Genomic DNA, 25,210 nt, shown 5'->3' with positions numbered 1-25,210 from the left:
AGAGCCCAGGGTGCCCTGGCTCCTCTACACCTCTGTGCCCCTCCCACCCCAGGCCCAAGTGTGACCCTAGCCCTCACTGCTCCCTAGACTGTCCCTGTCTCTCGTCTGGCAACGCTGGGGATCAGCCAGGCAGCCCCCTCTTGTGCCCCTGCCCAGCGACAGGTGTCTGCCAGCTGCCTTGACCATGGTCAGCCAGAAGAGGGCGCCAGCAGGGTGGGCGGGCGTCTGGTCTTTCCCTGGGGAGTGGGCAGCGCAAACGCCTGTTCCCACCGCGGGGACCAAGGTCCCTCCGTCCCCAAGCCCCTGGCAGCACCCATTCAGGGATTAATGGGTTCTCTTGACCCATTAATCCCTGGGTGAGCAGCATCTAGAATCTGCCTGAGGGTGTGGACACCTCCTGGCATTACCAGAGACTGAGAACTGCTCACTCTTGGGAGGACAGCACCAAGGCCCTTTGCCCTTTGAGGGGATTGGGGGGGGGGCTGCCTCAGATTCCCCAGTTGGGGCAGATGGCAGCGCCACGACTTGCCACCCCCCTTAGCGACAAATATCCATTCCTTTGGTCTTCTCCAACTCCAAGAGCATCTGCGAGGGGGTATAGGCTCCAGGCCCCCTTCTCCCTCCTCTAGGCCTCCCTCCCCCCACTCAGGCCGGGCTCTGACCCTCCCAGGGTTTGGACACCTGTTGGCCCCGGTTGTCCCTTCCTGGCGACCACCTTTCCTGACCTCCCTCTGCCCAGAGACCCTCTCGGCCCGGTTCGCCTCCAGCAGGCACTTGCGAAGTTGTTTGGTTTATCCTTTATCATCCACGCCTCCTTCCCCCCCCCCCCGCCCCCGGGGTGGGGGCGTTTGCTGCGTTCACGTGGCTCTCCCGGAGCGTGCCTGGCACCTAGTAGGTGCTCCATAAGTCAAGGTCTCTGCCAAAGAGCGCGCTCTCCGGGTGCCAACACCGTCCAGTCTAGTTCGAGCGCCCAAGGGCTCCGCCGGCTTCCCGGGCGGGACTTTTCCTTCCCCGCCAGGAGATGGCATTCACGAACCTCTCCGCTCCGGCGGAAACCGGCTCCGGCCGCAGGAGCCCAGAAGGCGGCCACCGGACGGAAGAGGAGGGGGCGCTTCCTTCGATCCTCCCCGGAGGCGGGTCCCGGGAGCGCCCGGAGACGGCGGGCAGGGGAGTGGAGGAAGCGAACCGGCCTGCGCTCCGGGACTGGCCCTGGGGGAGGGAGCCGGGTGCCGCGGCCTCGTGAAGGGTGGGCGAGCGTCCGGGGATTGGGAACCGGTGCGCCGAGCAGGACGGGGCGCGAGGGGAGGGCGCCGGGCCCCGCATTCCCGGAGAGCAGGGGAAAGAGGCCGCCCTCACCCCGCCCTCCCGGCGCCCTCAACCCCTGCGGGCCCCACTACCGCACCCACAGCCACTGGCTCCCGGGAGAGCCGAGCACGCCGCGGCCAGCGGATACGCCCACTCGCGACCCCAAGCATCCCGGCCGTAGTCCAGCGGAGAACCTGGCGGCGCAGACGGACCCGGGGCGCCGGGCAGCGCCTCAGGGTCTCTGCTTCCTCAGCTGTGAAAAGGGGCTGCGGAGGCCCCCGTCCAAGTGCGCGAGGAGCCTAAGCGCGGCGCCCAGAGCTGCGGCGTTCCTCCGGCCTCCGAGCTCGGGTCGCCGGGACCCTTCGGAAGAATAAGACGCCCTGTCACCCCGTCCGGGTGCGCCACGCCAGGCCCGCCCCAGAGCGTTCCGCCGTCGGACTCGTCTCTTCGGCGGCGGCGCGGGGTGGTCTAGAGGAGGGAGACAGCCCCGCCCCGCTCACCTGGCCCCGCCCCTCATCTGCCACGCCCCCACGCCGCCTCTGGCTCCGCCTCCAAGCCTGCAACTCGGGCTCCCACTCGAGACCAAGATTCGGCCACCCAGCCGTCTCCCCCCTAGGAACCCAATGGGGCCCAAATCCTGCAGGGAAGGACCCACTTGCGTCTGGGCACTCGGGGCACGCACACGCTGGGCCCGAGGAAGTGGGGCGCAAGCGAGGCCCGACGCGGGTCTTGCGGCCCTGCCACCATAGGTAGCGGAGGAATGACTGAAGGACGCCCTCGGTATCTCCGGCCTGGCGCAGCAGGTGCAGACCGGTGTAGACCCGGATCCCTCGAGTGCAGCCCCTGCCGAGGAAGCGGCAGGAAAGAAACTCCCGTGCACGCGGGCTGCCCCGTGCATGAAGCCGGGGGCACCTCGCGCATAGAGCGCGGCAGGGGACCAGCAGCGTGCGAGCAGCACAGGCCGGGGCGGCCACCGAATGCCCCCCCAGACCCAGCGGCCAGTGGCCTTGCGAGCCGTGATCTGTCATAGGGACCCGCAAACCCAAGACACCGAGGCTAAATACACAAAACGAAAGTGGACCCCCGAGGGTCTTAGTGCGAGCAGACGCTCGGTCCCTGCATAGAGCGGAGAGGGTCACCTTCTCCCGCGCCACCCAAACCCTGGCGGTGGGAGTTAAAGTGGAAAGTCGTTGCTAACGGACCGCACCAGGCCAGAGAGGGGTCGGCCTGGGCACACCGCCCTCCAGCCACTAAGCGGCGGCCGTCTGTTCGAACACGTCCAGGTTACGTTCCCTACCCTAGCGAAGTAACAGCAACAGCTGTCAATTCGTCAATTAGTAGTGAGTATGTGACACCACCCCGAAGGACGAAGGAGACGATGTCCAGAATTTTCCCCAGCGCCTGCCTTCCGCCGGCACTCGCAGTCCACTGAGACCTTTTCTGAACACGCACAACGATTCCACCGGGTGCGAGGTTTTCTGCTCAGAGGAGGACACCGGGGCCTTGCGCACCAGTCAGAAGGCCGCGCTGCCGCCGGCTGCACTGCGGCCGCGCCCTCGGGTCGAGGCGCTGAGCCCACCAGGGTCCCGTTCCCCCGGCTTGGGCTGCGCTTCACGAGGGAAAGGCCATGGGCCAGGGCCGGGCCCCCGGTGCCTCCCGGGAACGAGCGACCGGGAAACGCCCAGGCTCGGCAGCGTACAGTCCCGTGGGCCGGGAGGGGACAGGCGAACTGCCTGCCTGGCAGCGCACGCGACTTGACAGCCTCGCATAGGGCCCTCGGCAGCGCGCCAACCTTTGGCTGGTAAACCAGAGCAGATTCTCGCAGGCCTAGTCTAGCGTTCGGCCCGTGGACTCTGAGGACCCGCTTCAGCCGCTCTTCCGCATCCGGGAGGAGAGGGTTCCCCGAAATGCTTTCGTCCCTCTCTCAAACCTGAGCCCCGGGCGGCCAGGAAGCCGCAAGGCGGGGCGCAGGCCGTGATCCCGAAGGTGCCCGATGGCTCCTCACGCCCTCCAGCCTGGGGCGCTTCACCGAATGGGACGCACGGAGTAGCCGAGTGGATCCTCAAATCTGCATTCTTTCGGGCGATAAAATATGTTCTCGTATTTTTTCGTGATTTCCCATTAAAACCTTTGCCTAACTAAACTCCCATCCAACGGGATTTATTTCGTCCCCGGGGAGATAAATCAGGGGGCAAATTTACAGCCCGGGAGGCACCTGCCGCGCTAATGGGCCCTTCATGGAGTGCGCGGCCGGCGGGGGCGCGCGCAGACGGCCGGGCTCTGGCCAATGGTCGGGCCGCGGGCGCCAGCAGCCAATCAGCGCGCGCGCCGCGCTGGGGCCCCGCGGTTATCAGCGCGCCCGGGCCGCGCGGCGCCGCTCCGACCGGCCCCGGAGTCGCTGCCGCCGCCGCCGCCGCCGCCCGTCGTTCCCCAGCCGCCGCCCAGCCCGCTCCGGAGCCGCCGCCCGGCCGCCCGCCCTCGCGCCAGCCCTCCGCGCCGTCGGCGCCCGCGCCCCACGCCCCCGCTGCAGCCGGCGCCCGCCCGGGCCGCGCGCAAACTTCCCGGCGGGCGCGGGCGGCGGCGGCGGCGGGGCCCGGATGGGCGCCCGGGCCGGCGGCGGCGGCGCCCATGGACGCTAACCGCCCGGGCGCGTTCGTGCTGAGCAGCGCGCCGCTGGCAGCGCTGCACAACATGGCCGAGATGAAGACGTCGCTGTTCCCGTACGCGCTTCAGGGCCCGGCCGGCTTCAAGGCGCCCGCGCTGGGCAGCCTGAGTGCGCAGCTGCCGCTGGGCACCCCGCACGGCATCAGCGACATCCTGGGGCGGCCCGTGGGCACGGCGGGCGGCAGCCTCCTGGGCGGCCTGCCCCGTCTCAACGGGCTCGCCTCGTCGGCCGGCGTCTACTTCGGGCCCGCGGCCGCCGTGGCGCGCGGCTATCCCAAGCCGCTGGCCGAGCTGCCCGGGCGCCCGCCCATCTTCTGGCCCGGCGTGGTGCAGGGCTCGCCCTGGAGGGACCCGCGCCTGGCCGGCCCGGGTAGGTGGTCCGCGGGCGAGTTCGGCGTGGGGCCGAGGTGCGGGCGGGGGCGCGGGCCCGCCAGCCGCGCTCACCTGCTCTCGTTTGCAGCCCAGGCCGGCGGGGTCCTGGACAAGGACGGCAAGAAGAAGCACTCGCGACCGACCTTCTCAGGGCAGCAGATTTTCGCGCTGGAGAAGACTTTCGAGCAGACCAAGTACCTGGCGGGTCCGGAGCGCGCCCGCCTCGCCTACTCTCTGGGCATGACTGAGAGCCAGGTCAAGGTGAGGCAGCTGCGGCCCGGCGGGCCCGCCGATCCCGCGGCGCCGAAGCAGACCCGCTCGCTCCCCCGCGCCCTGCGAACGGGAAGGGGCTGCGAGCGGCCGCCTGGGCCCCTGCGGCCGGAGCCGGGTCAGAGGGGTGGCCTGGGGCGTCGCTCCACGTCCAAGCGGGCGGCGGGGTCTTCGCCGGGGCCGCCAGGTGGTTCGGGGGGCGCTGCCTGATGAGCACCCCCCACCCCAGGTGTGGTTCCAGAACCGCCGGACCAAGTGGCGCAAGCGGCACGCGGCGGAGATGGCGTCGGCCAAGAAGAAGCAGGACTCGGACGCCGAGAAGCTGAAGGTGGGCGGCTCGGACGCGGAGGACGACGACGAGTACAACCGGCCCCTGGACCCCAACTCGGACGACGAGAAGATCACGCGGCTGCTCAAGAAGCACAAACCCTCGAACTTGGCGCTGGTCAGCCCGTGCGGCGGCGGCGCGGGGGACGCCTCCTGAGGACGCGGCGGCGAGGCCGGACAACCAGGGTACGGGCCGCGGGCCGGCGCCCCGCCAGCCGCCCGCGCCGGAGTGTGTATATATATTTTTACAGCAGAATAAGTTATAAAGCGGCCCGGCTCGGGATGGGCGAGCGAGTCCCCGGCCGCCCCCGCGTCCCTGTCCCGGGCTCTTGGCGTGGGCGCAGCACCGGGTTCGCCGCTGCCGAGCGTCCTGGGCGGAATCACTTTGTATAATCAATAAATTATTTAACACGTCCCCGTCGGAGCTGGGGCTCCCGAGGCTGCACCGCGTGTTTCTTCCTCATCGAACACCGCGGGCGAGGCGCCCTGCGCGGCGGCGCCGCCGCCCGCAGCCCCTGCTCGGCCCTCTGTCCCAGGTCCCCGGTCGGGTCGTCTATCCCGCGGGCTCCGCGCCCTCGGCCGGAGGCGGTCCTGGGCCTGGAGCGGGTCCTGCTCCGCAGCGGAGCTCGATGGAGCCCTGGGCCGCGCAGGCGGCCGCAGCGCGCAGGACCGAGGGCATCGCGAGGCCGGCCTGGAGCAGGCAAGGGCCCCCGGGCCCTGGGAACCCTCCAGCGGCTGCCTGAGGGAAGGGGGCCACCCTGCGCGAGAGCCGAGAAGAGCCAGGACTCAGCGAGGTGGAGCGGAGCCCCGGGCGCCAGGACAGAACGGGGCGCTGGGTGCAAGTCGGCGGCGGCTCCTCCGGTGCAGGCGGTGCAGGCAGCTCGGGCTGGAGGCAGCAGGTACGACCCCTGGCCCCTCCGCAGTACCTCCCCCAATTCCCGCGGCCGCAGCCTGGGGCGCCCTCCCCCAGACGTCTCAGGGCCACAGTTTTCCCGCCTCAGATGGATAGAGTTTGAGCAAATGGAACCCCGTCTGGGGGTGTCCGGAAGGGGCACTGGGGCCCAGGCTTTCCCCTGGGTGTGTGTGTGTGGGGGGGGGCAGCCACCTGGGCCCTGGCTTCACTGACTGTTTTGGTCTCTGATGATGCAGATGCAAACATGCCTGGGTAGCTGCATGAGTAGCCCAGCAGCACTAAACTCACATTGGGTGAAATAAATCAGGTTTTAAATTCATCTGCGCTATGGCCCTTCTGCTACCACTTAATGGATTTTTTTCATCAGTAGAAAGTGCTATTTATTTCAAACTGGGATTACAAAGACATCCAAAATAATTCTGCACACCCTGGGCGGCTCCCAGTTCCCTTAGCTGGCCCTGGCGTTTCCTCCGCGAGTGTGGCCCTGGCACCTGGAGGAAGCACATCTGGCCGGTGCTTGGACTTGTCCTCCTCCTGGCCAGCTCCCTCCTTGACCCAGGGGTGCCTCCCTGGATGGGCCAGGCCCCCAGTCCGGCCCCCGGGCCCCACACTGGGGCCCGGGGCCGGGATTCTGGTTAACAGCGGCCCGGATCTGCTCTGGTTCACACAGGTCCCACCAGTGCAGGTTGCGTGGAGACACCACGTGCTTGCTTGTTCATGGGCATAACTGTTGTGTTAATTTTAAAAACGAAATCTAACCGATTATATATTACTGTAAGGTTTCTCTTGGAAGGCGTTATTGAAAATGTTGCAGAGACATGTAAAGGGCTGAAGTTTCATGTGTGTTTTTTTGCTGACTGCTGCACCAGTTTAAAAACCAGACATTTCCATTTGCTGGTTCTTTTTAAGGAGCACTAATTTTTAAGAAAAATGCCTGGGAGTGAACTATTTTCTCAGCCCGAGTTACAGCGTGGGAATTTCCACTTTTAAAGCTTTGAGGAAAACAATGCATTTATGTAACCCTGTTTTAGAAACGCTGAAGGGCGAATCCCAGTCGTTACCGCTGCAGTACCAAGTCCGAAGGCAGCCTGGCCCCGTGGCTCAGTCCTGTGACAACATCCGACCCGCCAGAGCCCAGGACTGCTGATGAGCGCGGCTGGAGTCACGGGGACCCAGGAGGAGGCGGCGCAAAGCAAACAGGAGTTTTTCACCACGGTCAATTTTATTGCTTAGGAACCGGAGCGGTCATTTCCAAAGGCCTGCACAGTGACCAACCGCTGAAACCCCGCTACACAGAATCACCGTGGGGGCAGAACAGCCGTGCGGCCCGTGGACAGAGCAGAGTGACCACAGCATGACACAGACCCCGACCGTATCATCAAGGACACAGGTTCGGCAAGCGGACACCAGGTCGCTTGCAACAGTAGTGATTTATCTAAAAACAAGCTTCTCCCCAGCGCCTTCCCCCAGCCCGGAGTTCTGTAGTGTTCTAAAGCAGATCAATAAAACGTACGCTTGTGTTTCATCCGCGGGCCCTGGGGGTCGCCTCTCGCTGCCGCACCGGGAGCCAGGCGCAAGTACTTGCAGCAGGGTGACGACACAGGCCGTCTGAGGCTGAGCAGCCAGAGGACGTGCACAGTTTGGTTTCTCTGAATGTGTTTACGCACAGCCCAGGTAAAGCAGTTTCTATCAGAAGCAGACTAGGCTATTTTTATTTCTCCCATGATATCATTGTTTTATGTAGAATACTTGGCACCATAGGACAGTAACAAAAGACAGACAAAACGGTTTACAAAATTCTTAAAAGGTACACCCGCGCTAGCTATAAACTTCACATTCAGTTCTGAATATCACACAGAAAGGTGCCTAGGAGTCTCCGACTGCCAGTGCAGATGTGCCGTTGCCGCTGTGACCCGTGATGGTTCGGCTCGGTCATTTCCCTTGTTTTTTAGAGCCTTGCGTGTTGACCTACACGTGACCGAACTCCTAGACTCCGATTCTACCTGCTGATATGACAAAGCCTTCATACTGGAAAGTATATTTAGCGTAAGTTTTGGTAAGGTTTATAAATTATTTTTAAAAAGTATATATTTATATATATTTATATATATAAAAATGGGAAGCAGCTGCAGTGTGATTCAAAAACCATGTAACATGGCAGTAGAGTGACTAACAGGGAAGGGGGGCCATCGGAAGTGAAAGCGAGGCCGTGCCCCCCAGCAGAGCCCCGCCCGCCCCCTCGGTTGCCGGAGGGGACACCGACCCCGTGGGGTTTCCTTGCTGGAGAAGCTCCTCCACGCTGACAGTGATTAAAAATCGAAAACTGTGGAGTCTAAAATACAGGATCTCTTCGCTGTCTATTAGAGTTTTGGCAACAGGACCGTGACTCGTTTTAAAAAACCCAATATTTCTACTTGATGTCACACGAACAGACACGACAGTGACAGTGAGGTATGAGAGGCTTTCCGGAGCGGCCGTCCGGAGGCTGAAGCGAAGGGTGGGGCCGGCCGTCTAGCAGGTGGCGCTTGGGCGGGTTTCGATGGGCTGCGGCGTCCGTGTCCGTCCGTCCGTCTGCTCCTCGAGCTGCAGGGAGGGCTCGCCGGGGGTCCCCTCGCGGCGCGGGCATCGCTTCCCTGCCGTGGAGTCGGTCGTTTGTTAGCGGCCCAAACACACCAGGCAAAGCTGTGAAAGCTGAGCTCAGGGAGCAGGATATTTACCACCACGTCACTGCACCACACAACACTTGTGCACATGGGCGTGAGGTTTACCTGCCCCGGGCGCCACGCGGAAGGCCAGGAACACGGGCTGCAGGCGGAGAGGAGAGGCCGTCAGCACCCGCCCCGGGCCGGCTGCCCCCGCCCGCCCCGCTCCCGGGGCCACCGGCTCGGACCCGGCCGGAGGGGCACGCGCGGGACCGGGTGGCCGGAGGCCCGAGGCGCTGCCCTGCCCGGTCCAGCGGTGTTCCTTCCAGCTGAACACCAACGTCCAGGCCGATGCCAGGCCTGCCAAGCGCGGGCAAGGATGGGCCAGGGGGCGGCAGCCCGGACGCCTCGACAATGAGAAACCGTGAAGCCTGTCCTCCGGTGGTGGGACATGCCACCTGTCGCCTCACGGCCCCTCGGCGGGGGCGGGGGCGGGGGAGCGCGGTCACATGCACAGTTAGTCCCAGGGCTGTGAGCCGGGTCAAGGACACTCTGTGTGGCCGCAGACCTCGGCCCCAGAAGCCGGTAAGACTGACTTCCAGTGCCCCCTCGGGAAAGGGCCTCGGGAAAGGGCCGGTGGGCACGGCCTCCTCTCACAACCGAGCACCTGCGCTCTGCCCTGTTGTCACGTCTGCCTCCTCACCTCCCTGCCCACCTACCCTACCTTCTGGGGTTTCTTTAAAATTGAATAAAAACAGACCAACTTGGTGTCCTCGGAAGCCGAAGGAAGGAGGCGGAGACGAGGCGGCCGGAGCAGCAAACCGCCCGCCCGCCGCCCGCCCGCCGCCCAGCCCCTGGGCTGCAGCCGGGCTCTGCCACCATCACCTTGTGGTCCCCCATGCAGACGCTGGGCCCGATGTGGTCGTAAGTGGCGGCCTTCTCCTCGCTCTCCGACTGGAAAAGCAAACAGAGAGGGGGGTGGGGGCGGGAGTGGTGGGGTTTCCTCGAGAGCAGAGGGTGCAGCCGCCACTCTGTCCTGGGCACTGGCCGGCCAGGTGCCGGCGTGCTGCTGGCAAGGGGCTGGCACCCAGGCTGCACCTCGCGCCCTGCCTCTTCCAGGCCAGAGGGCTCCAGCCTTGGGAAGAAGGGCCCCGGGCTCCCTCTGACCCGGCTGCGCTCGGTCAGTGTAGCTGTGAGCTTCCCTTCTGCCCGCCCTGCACTAAAGAAGCCCGTCCAGTCTGCGTCCCGCCTTCCTGGCTGACCCTGTTTCTGGCAGCAGGTTCCATTAGCCCAGGACCTCCTGTGCAAGGAGCACAGATCCCCCCGCCATGCCCCACAGATCTGAGTTCCCCACGCTGCACCCAGCGACATGGCTGTGGGCACAGGGCGCCTCCCGCCTCCACCAGCCTGCAGACCCCTGAAGTGCGGTGTCAGGAAGGGGTGCTCCCGGCAGCCTGCCGGCTCCAACTGGGCCGGAACCTCTCAGCCGAGCTGGAGCATCTCAGGCTGTCACGTTACAACCAAATCATCTTTAATGCAGTAGGAAGCTTAGGGTCAGATTTCCTTCCCAGCGTGGCTGCCAGAAAGCACGACAACCCTCTGCTCACCTCCCCGCCCGCCTGCTGCTCCCCGGAGCGGGGACGTTCGTCAGGCGCAGCGCGGTAATTTACAAAGGCAGCATAAAATTGTGGATTTCCAACTGCTAATCTCGAGACAGATAAACAAATTACAGCGGGCGCCACACACCTCGCTGCGCATTCATCACCGCGGCCGCCGCCTCTGTGGTTCCGGGGCTGGGAAGCGGAACGAACATGACGCCGAGGTGACCGAGCGTGGCGTGATGGATGACGCTCGGAGGCTGCTCGCCTGGCCGCTGGGCGGGTAACGCCCGCCACCCAGGAGCTCCTGGGGGGCCTGCTGCCCCCCGCCCCCGTGAGGAAGGCCCCAGGCCTTCCCCTGCAACCGGGTCTTCAGGGTCAAGTCTTGAGCCCAGAACTGAGGTGCTGCGAATGCACAGAGAACCGCTGGCCTGTCCGCTGCCCTGGGCTGCACGGGGCGGGGGCTGCCCCCCTTCGCAAGGATCCTCAGCACCCCCTGCTGACCTACAACGTCTCCTGCAGGAGGACACTGGTCTCTTCTCATGCCCCGAGGCGTCCCAAGGGCCACAGCCCTGTGCTCGGCCCAGCCCCCGTGCCCAGGCAGGTGCAACTGTGCCGTCCACTCAGGGCCCCGGGGCCAGGCCAGCAGAGAGGGCGAGGCTGTGTCCGAGGCCAGGCGCCTGCCTGGTCTGCGTGCTCAGAGCCAGTGTCCCATGAAGCCCCTTCCAGAGGCCGCCTGCAGAAGCAGCCCCGGGGCCTGTCGCCTGCCGTGGGCTCCGGGTATAGGGCTGACACAGAGGGTCCTGCCCATGGGGCCCCAGCAGAGCAAGCTCGCTGCAGACCCCAAGCGCCCCCGCCTCCGCCCTGGCTGGCAGGCTTCCTCCCCACACATCCGGGGAGCTCTGGCTCAAGGCAGAGCGTGGAGGGCCAGCCTTTCCAGAGAGGCCAGGAGGGCCTCCTAGTGGGGGCCGCAGGGACAGCTGAGTAGGGGACGGTGTCTGCACCCCGCAGGCCAAGGGGGCTCTTCCCTCGTCCTGGGTCTCTGGATGAGGGCCCAGGGCCCAGGGTCTGGCCCCGGGGTGCAGACAGGGCTCCTGGGGACAGCTGCAGGGGCTGGGCAGGGTGGTGGCTAGAGCCTGAAGCACACTGGGTTGAGGTCAGGGGTGGCCTGGGGCCACGGGAGGGAGGAGTCAGTGCTCTTCGTTGTGATATTTTCTCACTGCCGGGTGACACACCACGGCAGGCGCTGATTCCTGAGAGCGCGCCTCCGGCCTGAGTGTGGGCGGCGAAGAGCCCTGGGGAATCACAGGCTCCAGGCAGCGGGACGTCCAGCACCCGGCACAGGAGGCGGCCCCCTGAGCGTCGGCCGTGCGCTGTTAAGCTCTCAAGCCCAGATGGGGCTCTGGCTCTGACTTAAGAAAACAAGGATGGACTTCACGCTCGCAGGACCTTTCTAGGACAAGAGCACACGGGCCCCCTGGGGATGACCCCAAAGCACTGACGACAGGTGCGCCCGTTCTGAGTTCAGGATGCAGCAGCGCCGCGCACACGAGCCTGGCACTAGCTCCCAGGTGACCGAGGGGCCACCACAGGGCGAGGCCGGGGGCATCTGGGGGCCAGCGGACAGGTGCGCCCCCAGGCCCGCGGCTCCCCCGCCCAGCCTAGCGCGCTGGTCTCACACTCACCCTCAGAATCAGCTCCTTGGCGGACAGGGACATGAGGACGCGGTCACACCAGGCGGGACACCGGGTGTTCATGTACTGCCGGCCCTGGCTGGAGTCCTCGCTGTACGGGTAGCTGCAGAGACAGGACGGGAAGGCGCGGTCAGCAGCGCCCCAGCCCCTCCTCCAGCCCCTCCTCCGCGTCCGAGGAGAGGGCTGCTGGGCTCTCCTCCCCGCACATCACAACGGCCAGCAGTGTCCCGGGAAAGAATAGGCGGGAGAAGCTTCTGGAATAAAGTTGAAGGACTGTCCCTGCACAGCCTGGCAGATACACCAGCCCCTGGAGACATGCACTCGGCTCCTGAACGCGGCTTTATTTTTGGACAAGGCCGAAAGCCAGTGAAACCTGCGCAGAGAGCTGGGCCCAAACAGACGCCACGGCCTGTCCCACCGAGGCAGCCATCTCGGGAGTATCCAGGTGCCCGGGCCACGGTCTTGGGCTGTTGCTGTGGCAGAGTGTGTGCCCGGCCCCGACGTGCTGTCCTGGCTGCTCGGGCCCCACTGCCTGTCCGTGGACCTGGCTCAGCTGCCAGGAAAGGCCGGGGCCCAGGGGAGTGGGGCCCTCACGACCGACAGACGGGCAAGTGTGGGGAGCAGGGCTGCCACCACCGGCTGTGCCCTGGCGTCCTGACTGGCCGTCAGGCTGAGGTCCCTTGTGCCCCGCCCCCGCCCCAGGCAGCTCCCCCGTTTCCAGAACTCAGGGGAACACTATGGCCTCTAGGCTTTGCACTGCCCAGCGGGCCCACCTGGTCCGTGTAAAACCGCTCGGCCCACCCCTGTGGGCCTCTGAGTGGGACCGTATGAGGAGCAGATGACCCGGCTTTGGGGACCCTCAGCCATGTTCTCTGCGCCCCGGTGTGGTGTGTCTCGGGAGGCCTGACACGGAATCCAAGACTTCTCCTCGCTGGGTGCACAGCAAGCCCCACCCCCTTCGCTGAGGGCAAAGGGCAGGGGAAAGGGCGGCGGCAGGGCTGAGGCCACGGCTGGGAAGGTCCTGCAGGCTCTGAGCGCACCCTAGCTGGTCTTTGCAGGGGTGAATGCTTCTTCCTATGAGCTGAGGCTCTCTGCCACGAGGTGGGCAGGATGAGTTCGCCCGGAGGGAAACCTGCAGGCATCCAGGATGCCCGGGAGACGCGGTCAGACCCCAGCCTCGCCCACGCGCCTTGCCGGGCAGGCGGCAGCTGTGACCAGAAGTTTTCTCTGACCACGGGTGACTGCTGTGCCCCTGGCCCCCGCTCTGCCCTGCTTGGACAACCTCAGACCAGGGGCGGCCGCAGCCACAGGCCACTCAATAAGAGCCTGGACGCATCGCTGAGACCAGAGCGGACGGAAGCAGGAACGTGAGCTGCAGAAGCCAGCAAGTGGCCCCGGGTGACACCCAGGACGTCGTTTCAGCTACAGGAGGGCCCTTAGGAGCCTGCCCGTCGGGTCCTGCAGAGGCTGCGCCCCAGCACCCAGGGTCCTACGGGGCCTGGCAGGCAGGGCCCAGGGAAGCGCTGCGGGCTTTGGGTTAGAAACTGCACACAAAAGCCTCCTCTCGCTGGTGTGCGGGCCCCGTGCACGTGGGAGCCCGTTGCTACAAAGCACGCGCTGGGGGCGGGGGCTGCGCCCCCCACTGCCGCTGGGAGTTCAGGGGCTGATGGGCACCACAGGGGCAGCTGCTCTGGTGGGGAGTAACACCGACGGCGGCCAGGATCCGCCAGGAGCTTCCCTCTGGGACCTCAGCCCGAGTGCCCGCACGGCACCAGCCCCTCTGTGCTTGGGCAGGTCTGGCTCCGTGGGGCGTCCACACGAGATTCAAGGGGGAAAAAGGAGCGGGTCCTGAGGGCACCCTGTGGGGTGGGCGGGGCAGTTGGGGCAGACCCTTGCCCTACAGATGGACCTCGAAGGAGCCCAGCCACTCCCAGAGCCAGGAGCGAACAGGGCCGCGCTGTGTGGCCTGAAAGGAGGGCCAGGGCGGCCAAGGCCCTGGCCAGTGGCTCTGCGGATGCCCGAGCCACGCCTCCGGGCTCGCGGTGATTAATGCTCACTGTGCACGCAGACTTATCTAAAAGCAAACCCTGCCAGGGTGTGGACGCCGGCCTGGGCCCCGCGGCAGGAGAGTGACCGCCACAATGACTGGCAGCCGATAAAGCTGTAACAATCGCCCACCTGTCCCCGACCCCTCAAGCTCCCTCCCGCAGGATGTGGCCATCGGCCCTTGCTGAGGCCCTGCTGACAAGGCGTGGCCTCCCTCTGAGCAGGTGGCAGGTGGGTGGAGTCGCCCGGGCCCGAGGCCGCTGGCAGGGCTGGAAGGCACAAAGGCCCACTGTGCGGGCCCGTGAGTCTGCAAGGACCGCCCCCGAGGGCGGGGGACGCAGGCTCAGGCGGAATCCGAGGGTGGACGGGCGGGGGCCCCCGAACCCGGCCAGGAACGGCCCCACTCTGCACTGGAGTGGGAGGCGGAGGCCCCCGAGACCCTTGGGGGTGAGGACAGAAGCCTTTCCTCGATTCCTGGTGTTTCCACGTCACGTCTCCGTTGTGAGGGCAGACGGCCGGCACAGAACCAGCAGTGGCCGCGCAAAGACTCGTGTTCCACACACCCCCCATTAGTGGAACTTCTGGAAAAGAAAAGGAGGAGCAAAGCCGAGCAGGGCTGGGAGTACCATCCAGACGGCTAGAGGAGGGGTTAGCCGACGCACCAGGAGGCTCGCGGTGGTCAGAGGCGCAGAGCTGACCGGCTCTCCAGGCACAGGGCACCTGCTGTCCCCGGGGGCCAACCGGCCGGCTTCCCGCCCCTGGAGCTCCGGTTCCTCGTCCCTTGGCCCTTGTCCCTGTGCCGCCTGGTGGGCCGCATCCAGGCAGGGACCGGCGACCAGCCGGACCCACGGGAGTCCTGGCTGCCTTCCCAAGCCCACGGGCACACAGCAGGGAGGTGTCTCCTTGTCCAAACGGGCACCCTGTTAATTCGTCATCGCAGACAGGAACCTACAAATGGTCCCACTGGAAATTACGGCCCACAGGGAACTCTGAAAAGAGCCTCCTAAGCCTTAGTACTTTATAAACCATCCACCGACGAGAGACGGCCTCCTCTGGCCGGACTGGCATGACGTGTTGTATCCCTGCATTACCTACACTTTTGTCTTTCTCGAAAGCTAACACTTGTTTTTTTCTGTAACAGATTTGGTAAAAACACCTGCCTGTGCCCAGCCTGGGAAGGTGTGGCTTTCTCGGGGTTGGCAGAGTGCCCAAGGAGGGGGCTGGGCTGTGGCCGTCTCCCCACTTTCTGGGCCAGCTTCACTCAAAGCCACAGTGCAGGGGACACCCCCGACTGCCCCCGAGCTCCCATCATGCAGCCTGGCGGATCCCGCCAGCTCAGGTTCCCGTGTGCCCGAGCCTGCGTGGGCAGCGGGCTGCAGCGGGCTTCCACCTCAGCCTGGGTACCATCCCAGCATCAGCGGCATTTTGGTCAGTCTGGATTTGGCGCGTTCTTGGCTGTGGTATGTGGGCCCCAGGGTCCCCGAGACCCTCTCGGGGCCTGGAAGGTGGGTTACCCTCGCAGTCACACGGAGACACCACTTGCTGGTATCAGGGTGTTGGCGCTGCCTCCCTGGGGTCTCCTCTGAGGGACACGTGCAGGCAAAGCTGGATAAATCCTGGGCTGCTCCTCCAGCCTGGGAGACGTGGTTGGGGTGGGACGGGAGCAGGGGGCGCCCCCCTCCCCCACTGGGGATCCTCCGGCTTCAGTGAAGAGAGGTTTGCAAGGGGCTGTCCTGGGGGCGGGGGTGGGAGGTGCTGTCGGCGGCCCCCTGAGGGACTCGGGTCCAGAGCTGCGCGGGTGAGCTCGACTCCGGAGATGCTGCCGAGCTTCGGGGGTCGGAGAGGCGGCAGAGTCATCTTCATGCTCTGATCTCTGTTAAACTCTCAGAATCGCACCCCGAGGTAGAACCGCCTGCTGGCAGCACAGCACAGAGATCTGGTGGCTCCTCTGGAGTGTCCCAGCCCTCCTGGGCCATCCCGGGCAGAGGCCAGCTGGGCTCCTGCCATCGGCTCATCGGCTCGGGTTTAGAGCGGGAGTCATGAGTGGGGGCTGGGCCCGAGGGCAGCGGGGACAGGGCCACTTGCTCCTCTGAGGGCCCTGGCGTCTGGTCGCTGGACGGCTTGACAGCACCGGGGGAGGAACGTTAGCTTCCCGCCGTCCGCTGCGCACAAGCGGCTCATGGCCGTCTCTGCATCACCTCGAGGCCGAGCAGCGGAGAAGGCGCGGCTCCGGGCGCCAGCACCACAGTCTCTGCCCCCGGGTATTCTACACTCAGACTTGAAGTTTCTCCCGGCACCAGCGCGTGCAACCCCACATGGCGTTAAAGGCCTTCCTTCTGCCTGGTCCTGGGCGCTGTCCCCAGCCACATGGGGTTGGCGGGTGCTGCGCGGGGTGGGGCCTGGAGGGTCTCCCTGAGCCCACGAGGCTGGCCTGGCTGCATGCTCTGCATCTTGAGCCAACCAGTCACTTTGGTCACTTCCTGAGGAAGGTCCCCCAGGAAGGCGCTTCGAAGTTGGAAACACGAGCACCTCTTCCAGCAAAGGGACACACGGCCCTTAGTCACAGGCTCTCAGGAGTGAAGTCCTGCTGGTTCGAGGAGAACAGCGACGCATGGCTCTGCGGAGGGGCCCCCGCTCCCTGGAGACCCATCTGCAGGTGCAGCACCTCTGGGGACTGTGGGTGTGGATTGGCCGTGGCCTCGAGCCGCAGGGTCACACTGGCGGCCACTCTGGCTCTGCACTGAGACCGCCAGCCCGCCCTGTGGAGGTGTGAGAGCGCCCTCAGCCAGGGCGCAGCGCGCGAGCTGCTCAAGGGACGAAGGCAGGGGCAGCAGGAAGGTTCTGAGGACCAGGCGTGGGGGAAGGAAGGCCGCCGGCTCGCCTGCTCTCAGGCAGCGCCTCCCTCCCCCAGGGCCTCCATGTAGGAGCTGCTGGAGCCCAGCAGCCAGCAGAGCCCAGAGCCACGGACTCTGGGGCGCAAGGGCTTGGCGCACACGGGAGCGAAGCAAGGATGACGCAGGTCTTAGGGCTGTGGGAAGAAGCCCGCGCAGCCCTTTGCGGGGACTGAGGGTCACCACACGCACACCCTGCCCTGCCCAGGGCCCTGCGGACCAGCGTGGAGGCAGGGTCCCTCCCTGGCAGGTGCAGCTTCTGGGAAGAGCCCTGTGGGCCTCAGGCACACAGGCAGGTTCTGCCTTTTGACTTCAGAGCCCTCTGTCAAAGGAGGACACCCTGGAGGCAGAGGACACAGCAGCCAGAAGCTCCACGGGCACCCGGCAGTGGGCCTCCCGGCCAGCAGTCCGGCCTCAGAGTGCAGGGTGGGGCTGGCCGCCCAGGAAGGAGGGGTGCTCCCAAGGTCACTATGGCCAAGTTCCTGCCTGCCCTGGCAGGGGGACATGGGGCACGGGGACAGGAAGGGGGCACAGGACAGGACAGCGGGGGCGCCAAGCCCCCTCCCCCCAGCGTCCTCCGTGGCTTCCACGCCTCAGCTCGGAGAGAAACGGGAGGGTCTGCAGGGAAACCACGCCAGGCGGATGTCCCGCTGCCTCCATGGGACACGCCCTCAGCCCGCAGTGGCGCAGATACCCCCCATGGTCCCCTCGTATAAAGTAGACCCCAAGTTCACACCCAGGCAACACCCCCACCTATACACACACACATGCACACACCCATGCAATGCATACACCCAGGCAACACAGCCAGGCCATGTACACCTGGGTACACACCCAGGCAACACCTCACCTATACACACACCCAGGCCACGCCCCCCCCACCAGGCAACACACACCCAAGCCATGCACACTTCCAGGCAGTACACACACCCATCTACACACCCAGGCAACAGCCCCCTGGCAACGCACATGCCTGTGCATAAACCCAGGAAACACACATGCTCACATGTGCACTTGAGTACAAACCACACAAACCCACGCACATACCCCATGCAAACACCTATCTGCTCACAGGTGCTCCCCCCACGTGCACGTGCTCACACACGCCACGCACATGCCCACAGCTACACAACGCACACCTGTACATACTCTCCTACTCTCTCTTTCACACACACACACACAGGCCCATGTGCACACCCCACTCCACCCCCACCTGACACACAACTACATCCATGCACGTACACCCACATGCCTACATGTGTGCACATACAGCCACGTGTGCACATGACTCTGCATACACACGTGTACACCCACACAATGTACGTCCACTCACTGGGCACATCCACACACATGTAGACACTCTATGCACATGTGCAAACCCACACATTGCAGAAACACGTGATTAGTCTACAGTCTGATCATATATACATCACAGGTGCACACACAGACCTACACACACCCCTAAACACACGCAGCTACACACAGTCACTCACGCCGTGTAGTGCCCACATCCGTGCACACATGCACACGAGTGAGTGACCTGTGCAGAGCTCTCTGTGCACACCCCACGCACATGGGCGCAGGAGCTCCTGCTCCTGGACACGGAGGCACACCTGCAACGCGCCCGCGACCACTTATTTCCCGGAGGACTCCACCTGTAGCCTCTGTTCCTGCCATCGCCCTGCTTCCGCTGACACTGTTCCCAGGGTCTGGAGCATCTCTCCAGACCCCACGTGACCTCCCTGATGGTCACAAACACGGCAGACGCCGATGCCAGAGGCCAAAGGGGTGTGGCCCCGGCAGTGGGGGAGGGTGACCAGGGCGGTGGGGGAGGGGAAGACTGGCGGGGGGGGGTGGGGGGCGGATGTGGACGGCGGGGCACTGGGGGAAAGGCCTCACGAGCTTGGGGGCTTTGGCCCGCAAGCCTGTGTGCCTGGGCTGAGAGGGGGGATGTATTTCTCTCCGTGAGCTGCGCCGCGGATCTGAGAGGCGAGGGTTTCGTCTGCACAGCCCCACCTCCGGCTCCTGGTTCCTGTCTCAGAAAACCTCTCTCCTCAGCCCCGGAAAGGGAGGCCATCTGACCCCAGACTGGGGAGTGGGGGCGCCAGTGCCTCCCGCGCCTGGTCCCCTCAGGCTGGCCGCTGGCCCACCCTCTGCCTACCTCCCCCCGGGGGCCACCCCTAGCGTGAGGGCGCATTCCCCACCAGGTCACCAGGGCCTCCCCAGTCCTGGGACGAGAGTGGGACATCTGGGGCCATTCCGCTGCCACGCAAGCCAGTCACACCCTAAGGCAGGTGCGTCCCAGCTGAGTCCAGGTCACCTCTGGGTGGCACAGCCTGCCCCAGGCACCCTGCTGAACACCCAGGTACTCCCTGAAGCTCCCCGCAATTGCACCAAAGCCCCCCACCTTCCAGTGGGGGTTCGCAGGCCTGGGTCCAGTCACCTCCCCGGGGTCCTGTGGGTCCGTGGGACCACCGACCCCGGGCCTCTCGGACCACACCGCCCAGCGCTGGACCTGCCAGCCTCTGGGCCACTGGGGGGCGGGAGGGGAAAAGCTTGTCCCTCAGCCACCTGAGCACTGGCCACGAGGTCCTGCGGGTCCTGGTGAGCCCGTCCTGCCCGCACCTTCCAGGCCCCGCATTTGCTCCTGGCACCCGGCCTCCTTCCTCCAGGCAGCCCCCCAGCCCAGCCTTGGCAGGTGCGCTGGAAGCTGGAGGGCAGGAGGGCCGCTCGGGACCCCCGGCACCGCCCTCAGGAGGATGGGCTGAACGGTACCCCCCAGACATCCTTGGCTGCCGCTGGGGTGCTGTCATCCACATGCCACTGCAGTCTGACACAGCGTCAGCGCCCTGGACGCACTGCCGCTCCCCGGTTCATGGCTGTCGGCTTCTCTGGAACCAGCTAGGCGCCCGAGGGCCCAGCAGAGCCCACAGCCCCTGCTTCTCTGGCCGCTGGCCCAGGTGCTGCCCCCAAGCTCTGCACGCCTGGCTGCCCGAAGGCAGGAAGGGCACCGCCACAGAGGTTCCACGTGCAGGGGACGGGGGTGGGGGTCCCTCCAAGCCCCACACGTCTGGCCGCTTGAAGCGAGGCACAGGAACGGGGTCACCCTCACGGGTGGAGGCCACCTGGCACCCTCTGTGGGGGACTGATGCGTTTGCTGCCAGGCCTGACACAGAGAAGTGGGGGCCGCGGTGCCCTCAGCCTGGCTGGCAGCTGCTGCCAGGCTCTCCCACCTTCGAAAGCTTCCTGGAAGGTGCCCAGGGCCCAGTGTCCACCCAAGTGATAAGAATTTCTACTTGGAACCTGACCTAGGAGGAAGAGGGAAAGGAGCCTGTGACGGGCGTCTGTGACCGTCCAGAGGGGCGAGAGTGTGGCCGAGCGGCCACTTCTAAGGGTCTCTCTCTTTACCGCACGGCTCTCTGAGGCCGGCCTCTCAGAAGGGACTCTGTAAATGCCAGAGTGAACACAGAAAAAGCTTCAAACACGAGAAAGACCAGACCAAACCAAACCCCACGAGGGCCCCAGAAAGACCAAAATGCAGAGCTGCCTCGGCGGGACCCTGGTCCATTAGTCTGGGGGCCCCGCTGGGCGTGCCCAGGCTGCAGGAGGCGCCGAGGGCATCGAGGCAGGCCGGACGGGGGGCAGAGGAGGAGTTACCTGCGGACCAGCCACGGGCGTTGCTTACCTGGGAGGGAATGAGATGTCCAGTTCATACAGTCTGTCCTTAAAGACAGACAGCTCTTTGTCAAATTCTAAGAGCTAAAGAAGAGAAACAGAAGAAAACAGTCACTTCGGGTGGCTTCCCCTGAAGACCCTGGGCAGCCCTGGGGGCGGGGCTGTACCCGGGGAAACGCGCGGCTCCGGCCTTGCCCTGCCCTGCACGCCCCCCCGGGCCGTGTGCGTGCTGCCCGGGTGACGGCCGCTCAGCCAGAGTGGCCTGGGGGCACCCATAGGTCTTCTGCCACGAAGCCCGCTCCGGATTCAGCTCCTCTGCTGGGTGCCGGACCCCGCACTGCCCTTGCTGACTGGCCGTTGGGCCACCGCACTGCTGAAACCACGCAGTGCAGCCAGAGCGGCTGGCGTTGCCTCTGCAGTGCCCCTAAGGCTGTGTCCTGTGGAGGGACACGGCTCCCGTTTTGTCCAATCTAAGTCAGAGAGGGCGAAGGGCAGCCCTGTGCGGGCAGACAGGCGGCCGCGCCCGTGTGCAGCCAGACTCCAGCAGGGAGCTGGGGCGGGAAGCACGGCTTTCTGAACGCAGACCTGGCCCGAGGGGCTCTTCAGAGGCCTCTGGTACGCACACCCTGGGGACACATTCATCAATCACGTCCCCTCCCAGCTGCCCCCGGAAGCCGCGCCACATCCCCTGCTCCTGGCCCCTCATCCATCACCCGCGAGGCGTGCAGTGAGCAGCCTCGTGTCCACAGTGGTCGCTGAGCGGCAGGTGCTACTTGGCCACCTGCATGCAGCCTCCCCGCCTGCACCGGCGGCAATCAGGGCCGCCTTCCTCGTAGGAGCTGCTCCTGGTGCTCCCGGTGGGAGGGTCAACCGGAGCTCCTTCTGCACAAACCAGGCTCACACGCATTCCTGCAGGGTCCTGGACATCCAGGGTCTGGAGGCCAAAGAGCCTACAGGGGCCATGGGCGAGCCCACAGCTGCTGCTAAGAGCCGCCAGCACCACCTGACGGCCATGCCTGGCACCCCAGGGCTCGGGGGGGGGGGCGGGGGCGGAGCGGGATGCAGGACGGGGAGGTGGGTGGGGGGTGGACGGAGGGTCTGGGGACTAGGGGGAAGGGTAGGCACAGGGTAGGGGGCGCAGAGCCCCCTGGCTGTCCCGGCACCAATGATCTCCTGCCCGGGTATCCAGGAGAAAAGCAGGGCAGACGGCTCCGGAAGCTTCTGGAGTCAGGGGCTGGGGAGGCAGGTGGAGAGGAAGTCCTGGGGGAGGGTGAAGCAAGAGCAGGGGGCCTGGACCAGTCCCGCCAGGATGTGCATCTGCGCGACCACGTGCCTGGAGATGCCCTCACCTCACACTCACGGACACACGTGCACTCATGCTGGCTGCCTTGAGGACAAGCTTCCTGAGCGCTGGCAGACTGGATGCGACAGTGGCCCCCAGGGGCGGGCGGGGCTGCGGGGCGTCTGCCCAGGAGACGCAGCCTGTGGGAGGTCCCGGCCCCTCCGGGAAGGATAGGAAGGGGCACCTGGATGGCGGCTGTTGAACCCAACGCTGGTGACGGCTTCCTTCCCCACTGGGTGCGTCCAGCACCCGGGGCCGTGCAGGTGGGGAGCACGCCCCAGCCCCAGCCTCACTGGCCATGCTGCAAGCCTTGTATGTCTCCCAAACTTAACCCAGACCCTCAGAGAAGGAAAGAAAGACTCTGGAGACAGCAAGTCCACGTGGCCGTCCTGCCCCGCCCCCACGTGACAGGCACACGCATGTCCACAGAGTGTCACACTGGCGGGTCCCTTCCTGCTGCTCTGGTACCGCCGTCGGGTCCACGCCCAGCTCTGCCGTCCAGCTGTGTCCACTTAGCTCATCCCTGCAGACTTTCACGGCAGCGACTCTGCTTCTAGAAGTTCCTATATATATATATAGGCTCTTTCCAAAAACCCGTGTGGATGTATGTACTTAGGGCCACACCTGCGGCACATGGAGGTTCCCAGGCCAGGGGTCGAATCGGAGATGCAGCTGCCGACCGACACCTCAGCCACAGCAATGCCAGATCCTTCACCCTCTGAGCAAGGTCAGGGATCAAACCTGCATCCTCATGGATCCCAGTTGGGTTCTTAACTGCTGAGCCACAACGGGAGCTCCTAGTTCTTATATTTTTTAACAATTTGTAAACCATCTCACCCTCTGACTGTTACCGAGTACCCGACCACCGGACCCGGACCGTCGCCCCTGTGAAGGGCCTTCCACACGCTCGGTGCCTGGGGCTGTACCCCCGGCTTCAGGGGCCTTCCCCGGCAGACTCCTCGTGGGTGGCAGTGATGTGGTGCTGCTGTCGGGGACGCGAGACAGCGGACGAGGGGCCAGGCCTTTAAAGGGTATTGGGACAGGCGCTCGACTCTCTTCCGCACACTTTGAGGACAGTCCGGGACAACCTCGAGCCCTGGACGCCTCCCAGGCCCTGGCCTCCCCGGCCCAGCCTGGCTGGATCAGCCCCGGCCTCACTCAGAAGGAGCAAACCTCCCCGGGACCCCGCCCACTCTGCCAGCTGCACCCAGTGGGACAGACCCTCAGTGAGCAGCGGGAGGCAGGGCCTGCCCACCGCCTCCCCACCTGGGCCCCCACCCCAGGTCACCCCCGCAGGTCTCCCCGCACCCTGCGGCTCCTCTGTCCCTGCAGCCCGGGCCCCCCGCCTGGTCCCCTCCTCACCCAGAGCAGCCCTGGTGCTTCACCTCACACAAGGGCAAGGACGGTCTGTAAAGCTCCTGCGGGGGTGAGGGACGCCCTCAATGCCCGACTCTCTCTCAAGTGGGCTCTCAGTGGAGATACGGCCGCCCAGCCACTCCTTGCACACCCAGCAAGGGGCACTGGACACATTCACACACATGCCCGCTCGCGTCCACACACACCACGTACGTGCTTGTCTTCACGTTTCTGAGTTAAGGGGACAGTTAACTAGCTCACACTAGTTCAGGGGACAGGCGGGTGCCCCAGCCCCCGCTCGTTGAAGGGAGGAAAGATCTGGAAGGTGTCAGCTGCTCAGAGCAATGGCGCCACCACGGGGAGGACTCAGCCTGGGGTCCCGGGCGGCACCCACCCCCCGCCCAAGACCCAGGGGCACAGTCGGGCCCCACACGCACTGACTTGAGGCTCTCGGGGTGGCGCCGCCCTCAGGGTGATAACCTGCCCGTGCGGAAAGTGGAGGCGCTCTGGAAGGCAGCGGGGCCTCCACCCTGATCTAAGCGCGTTCCCGAAGCCTCTGCCGGGACGCAGGTCGTGCCGGACACTCCAGCCAAGGCCATGGACAGCAGAGACTGGCCTTGGCCTCCTGGCCCCCCCCGGCCCGGGAAGGCGGGGGCGAGCCCCGCAGCCCCACAGCCGGGACTCGCACGTGGGCCCCAGGCCGAGCTGCCCGGGCCCGACGGGCCGGCCATCCAGCGGCTCTGACAGGAGACGGCGCCCAGGGCTCCAGGCCACGCGTCCCCTGGAAGGACGGGCTGGACCGCGGCTGCTGCCGCCAAACGCCAGCGCTGAGATGTTTCTGATTAGAAGTGATGTTGCGTTTCTGTTGAGATGGTAATCTGTATCTCTTTGAGATTTTTCACAAACATGATAACCCATTTCACATGTATCTTAAACATTCTTCTTGATTACAAAGTGAAAAACAGCGCGGGGCGTGTGTGGACAATGATAAAGCAGCCGGCCGCTCATATGTACCTGTCAGGAGCTGTCCCCAGCCCACGAATTCCTCTGTTACTGCAGAGACACGGCGCTGATAAAGAAAAAGAGGCCGGAAAATCAATGTGCCCCGAGCTGGAGCAGTTGCTAAACACACAGAAAACCTCTCCATCCAACAGGCCACCGCTGTGAAATTCCCGAGCCCTGCCCTGGGACAGCCGCGGAAAATTTAATCTCTCCAAATCCTCGCCAGGGCACTCCATCCTGCGGCTCTGACAGCCACACTTATAATTAATTATACAATTTCGATGGGAATATCGACTAAACAAAGCTATAAATCATAGAAAAAGTCAATAAGCATGGACACATTCAATCACGTCCCGGCCAATGATTACTGCTCTTAAAACACAATAATTATTTTCAGAGCCAGCTCGAATTAAATTTCTGTCAGACGGGAACAAGACCGGGGCTTGGTCAAGGATGCGGCGGATCTGGGGCCGCGGCCGGCCTGCATCCTCCTGCCACAGGCGCCCCCCTGAAGGTGAGCAGCCCTCAGGGGGCTCGTCAGGCCGCCCGTCGTCCCCCCACCCCGTGGGTCTGGACACCTGTCTCCCGCGTGGGGCCGAGCTGCCCGGAGGGGCCTGCGGAGGCAGAGCCCCCGTCCCCCCCGGGAGGTTCCCGACCGACACCAGGTGGGGGCCACGCTCTTTCCAAAAACCCGTGTGGAAACCTGTCTGCTTCGACGCTGCTACATCTTTTCAGGTGAGAGTCAGACTCAAAAGTTCTCCCAGACGTTCAAACCAATATTCCTCCACTTTGAAAAACCACGATTCCATGTGGTGAATAAATTCCGTAACACCCTGTAACTCCCGCGCGGGGCACACTTCACCCGGGGCGGGGGTGGGGTGGCAGGGGCTCGGGACCCCCACGTGACGGCCCCCCAGGCCCAGGGTTTCCTCCCTCCAATGACAGAACTTCCTTCTCATCAATCTCCCGGCTCCTTCCGGAACGTTCTGGCCCCCGGCTGCCGCAGCACCACACTCCCTGTGGCCACTGTTCTCACCAGGGCGGCCCTGCCGTCTGCCTGCCTGGTGGCCGCTCAGGGCGGGGCCCCCACGGCCCATCCCGCCGGGCCCTCTC

The 25,210-nt window shown here is 65.0% G+C and overlaps 2 protein-coding genes and 1 long non-coding RNA gene across 7 annotated transcripts in view; 2 read left to right on the top strand and 1 right to left on the bottom strand.

Annotated features, from left to right (window-relative positions):
* Window positions 1-3,875: 3,875 nt before the first annotated feature.
* NKX6-2 (NK6 homeobox 2) lies at window positions 3,876-5,353 on the top strand. Its single transcript, XM_021073891.2, has 3 exons — window positions 3,876-4,339; window positions 4,430-4,602; window positions 4,841-5,353. The coding sequence occupies exons 1-3, from the start codon at window positions 3,934-3,936 to the stop codon at window positions 5,093-5,095; spliced, it is 834 nt and encodes a 277-aa protein (XP_020929550.1). The 5' UTR covers window positions 3,876-3,933; the 3' UTR covers window positions 5,096-5,353.
* Window positions 5,354-5,599: 246 nt separating this feature from the next.
* LOC146397156 (uncharacterized) lies at window positions 5,600-7,376 on the top strand. Its single transcript, XR_014826881.1, has 2 exons — window positions 5,600-5,837; window positions 7,085-7,376. It is a non-coding gene; the product is annotated as an uncharacterized LOC146397156 (long non-coding RNA).
* Window positions 7,055-25,210, bottom strand: part of INPP5A (inositol polyphosphate-5-phosphatase A) — a 159,155-nt gene continuing 140,999 nt past the window's right edge. For 3 of the 5 annotated variants that reach the window (XM_003133237.7, XM_084995416.1, XM_084995415.1), the window contains exons 12-16: window positions 20,408-20,481; window positions 11,777-11,888; window positions 9,379-9,447; window positions 8,569-8,656; window positions 7,055-8,484 (exon numbers count right to left, since the gene is read on the bottom strand). In XM_003133237.7, coding sequence (XP_003133285.2) covers window positions 8,576-8,656; window positions 9,379-9,447; window positions 11,777-11,888; window positions 20,408-20,481 — 336 coding nt within the window. In that variant the 3' untranslated portion in view covers window positions 7,055-8,484; window positions 8,569-8,575. The remainder of the gene's footprint in view (window positions 8,485-8,568; window positions 8,657-9,378; window positions 9,448-11,776; window positions 11,889-20,407; window positions 20,482-25,210) is intronic. The other 2 variants (XM_005671580.4, XM_084995414.1) reach the window with 1 other exon arrangement.

The sequence above is a fragment of the Sus scrofa genome, chromosome 14 (genome assembly GCF_054392235.1).
Source record: "Sus scrofa isolate SSC_HxYL_T2T_F1_AM1 chromosome 14, Sscrofa_HxYL_maternal_Yorkshire_Landrace_v2.0, whole genome shotgun sequence".
In the NCBI taxonomy this organism is placed as follows: domain Eukaryota; kingdom Metazoa; phylum Chordata; class Mammalia; order Artiodactyla; family Suidae; genus Sus; species Sus scrofa.
Note: the sequence above shows the minus strand (reverse complement) of the source record. Positions and strands in the feature narration are given on the sequence as shown.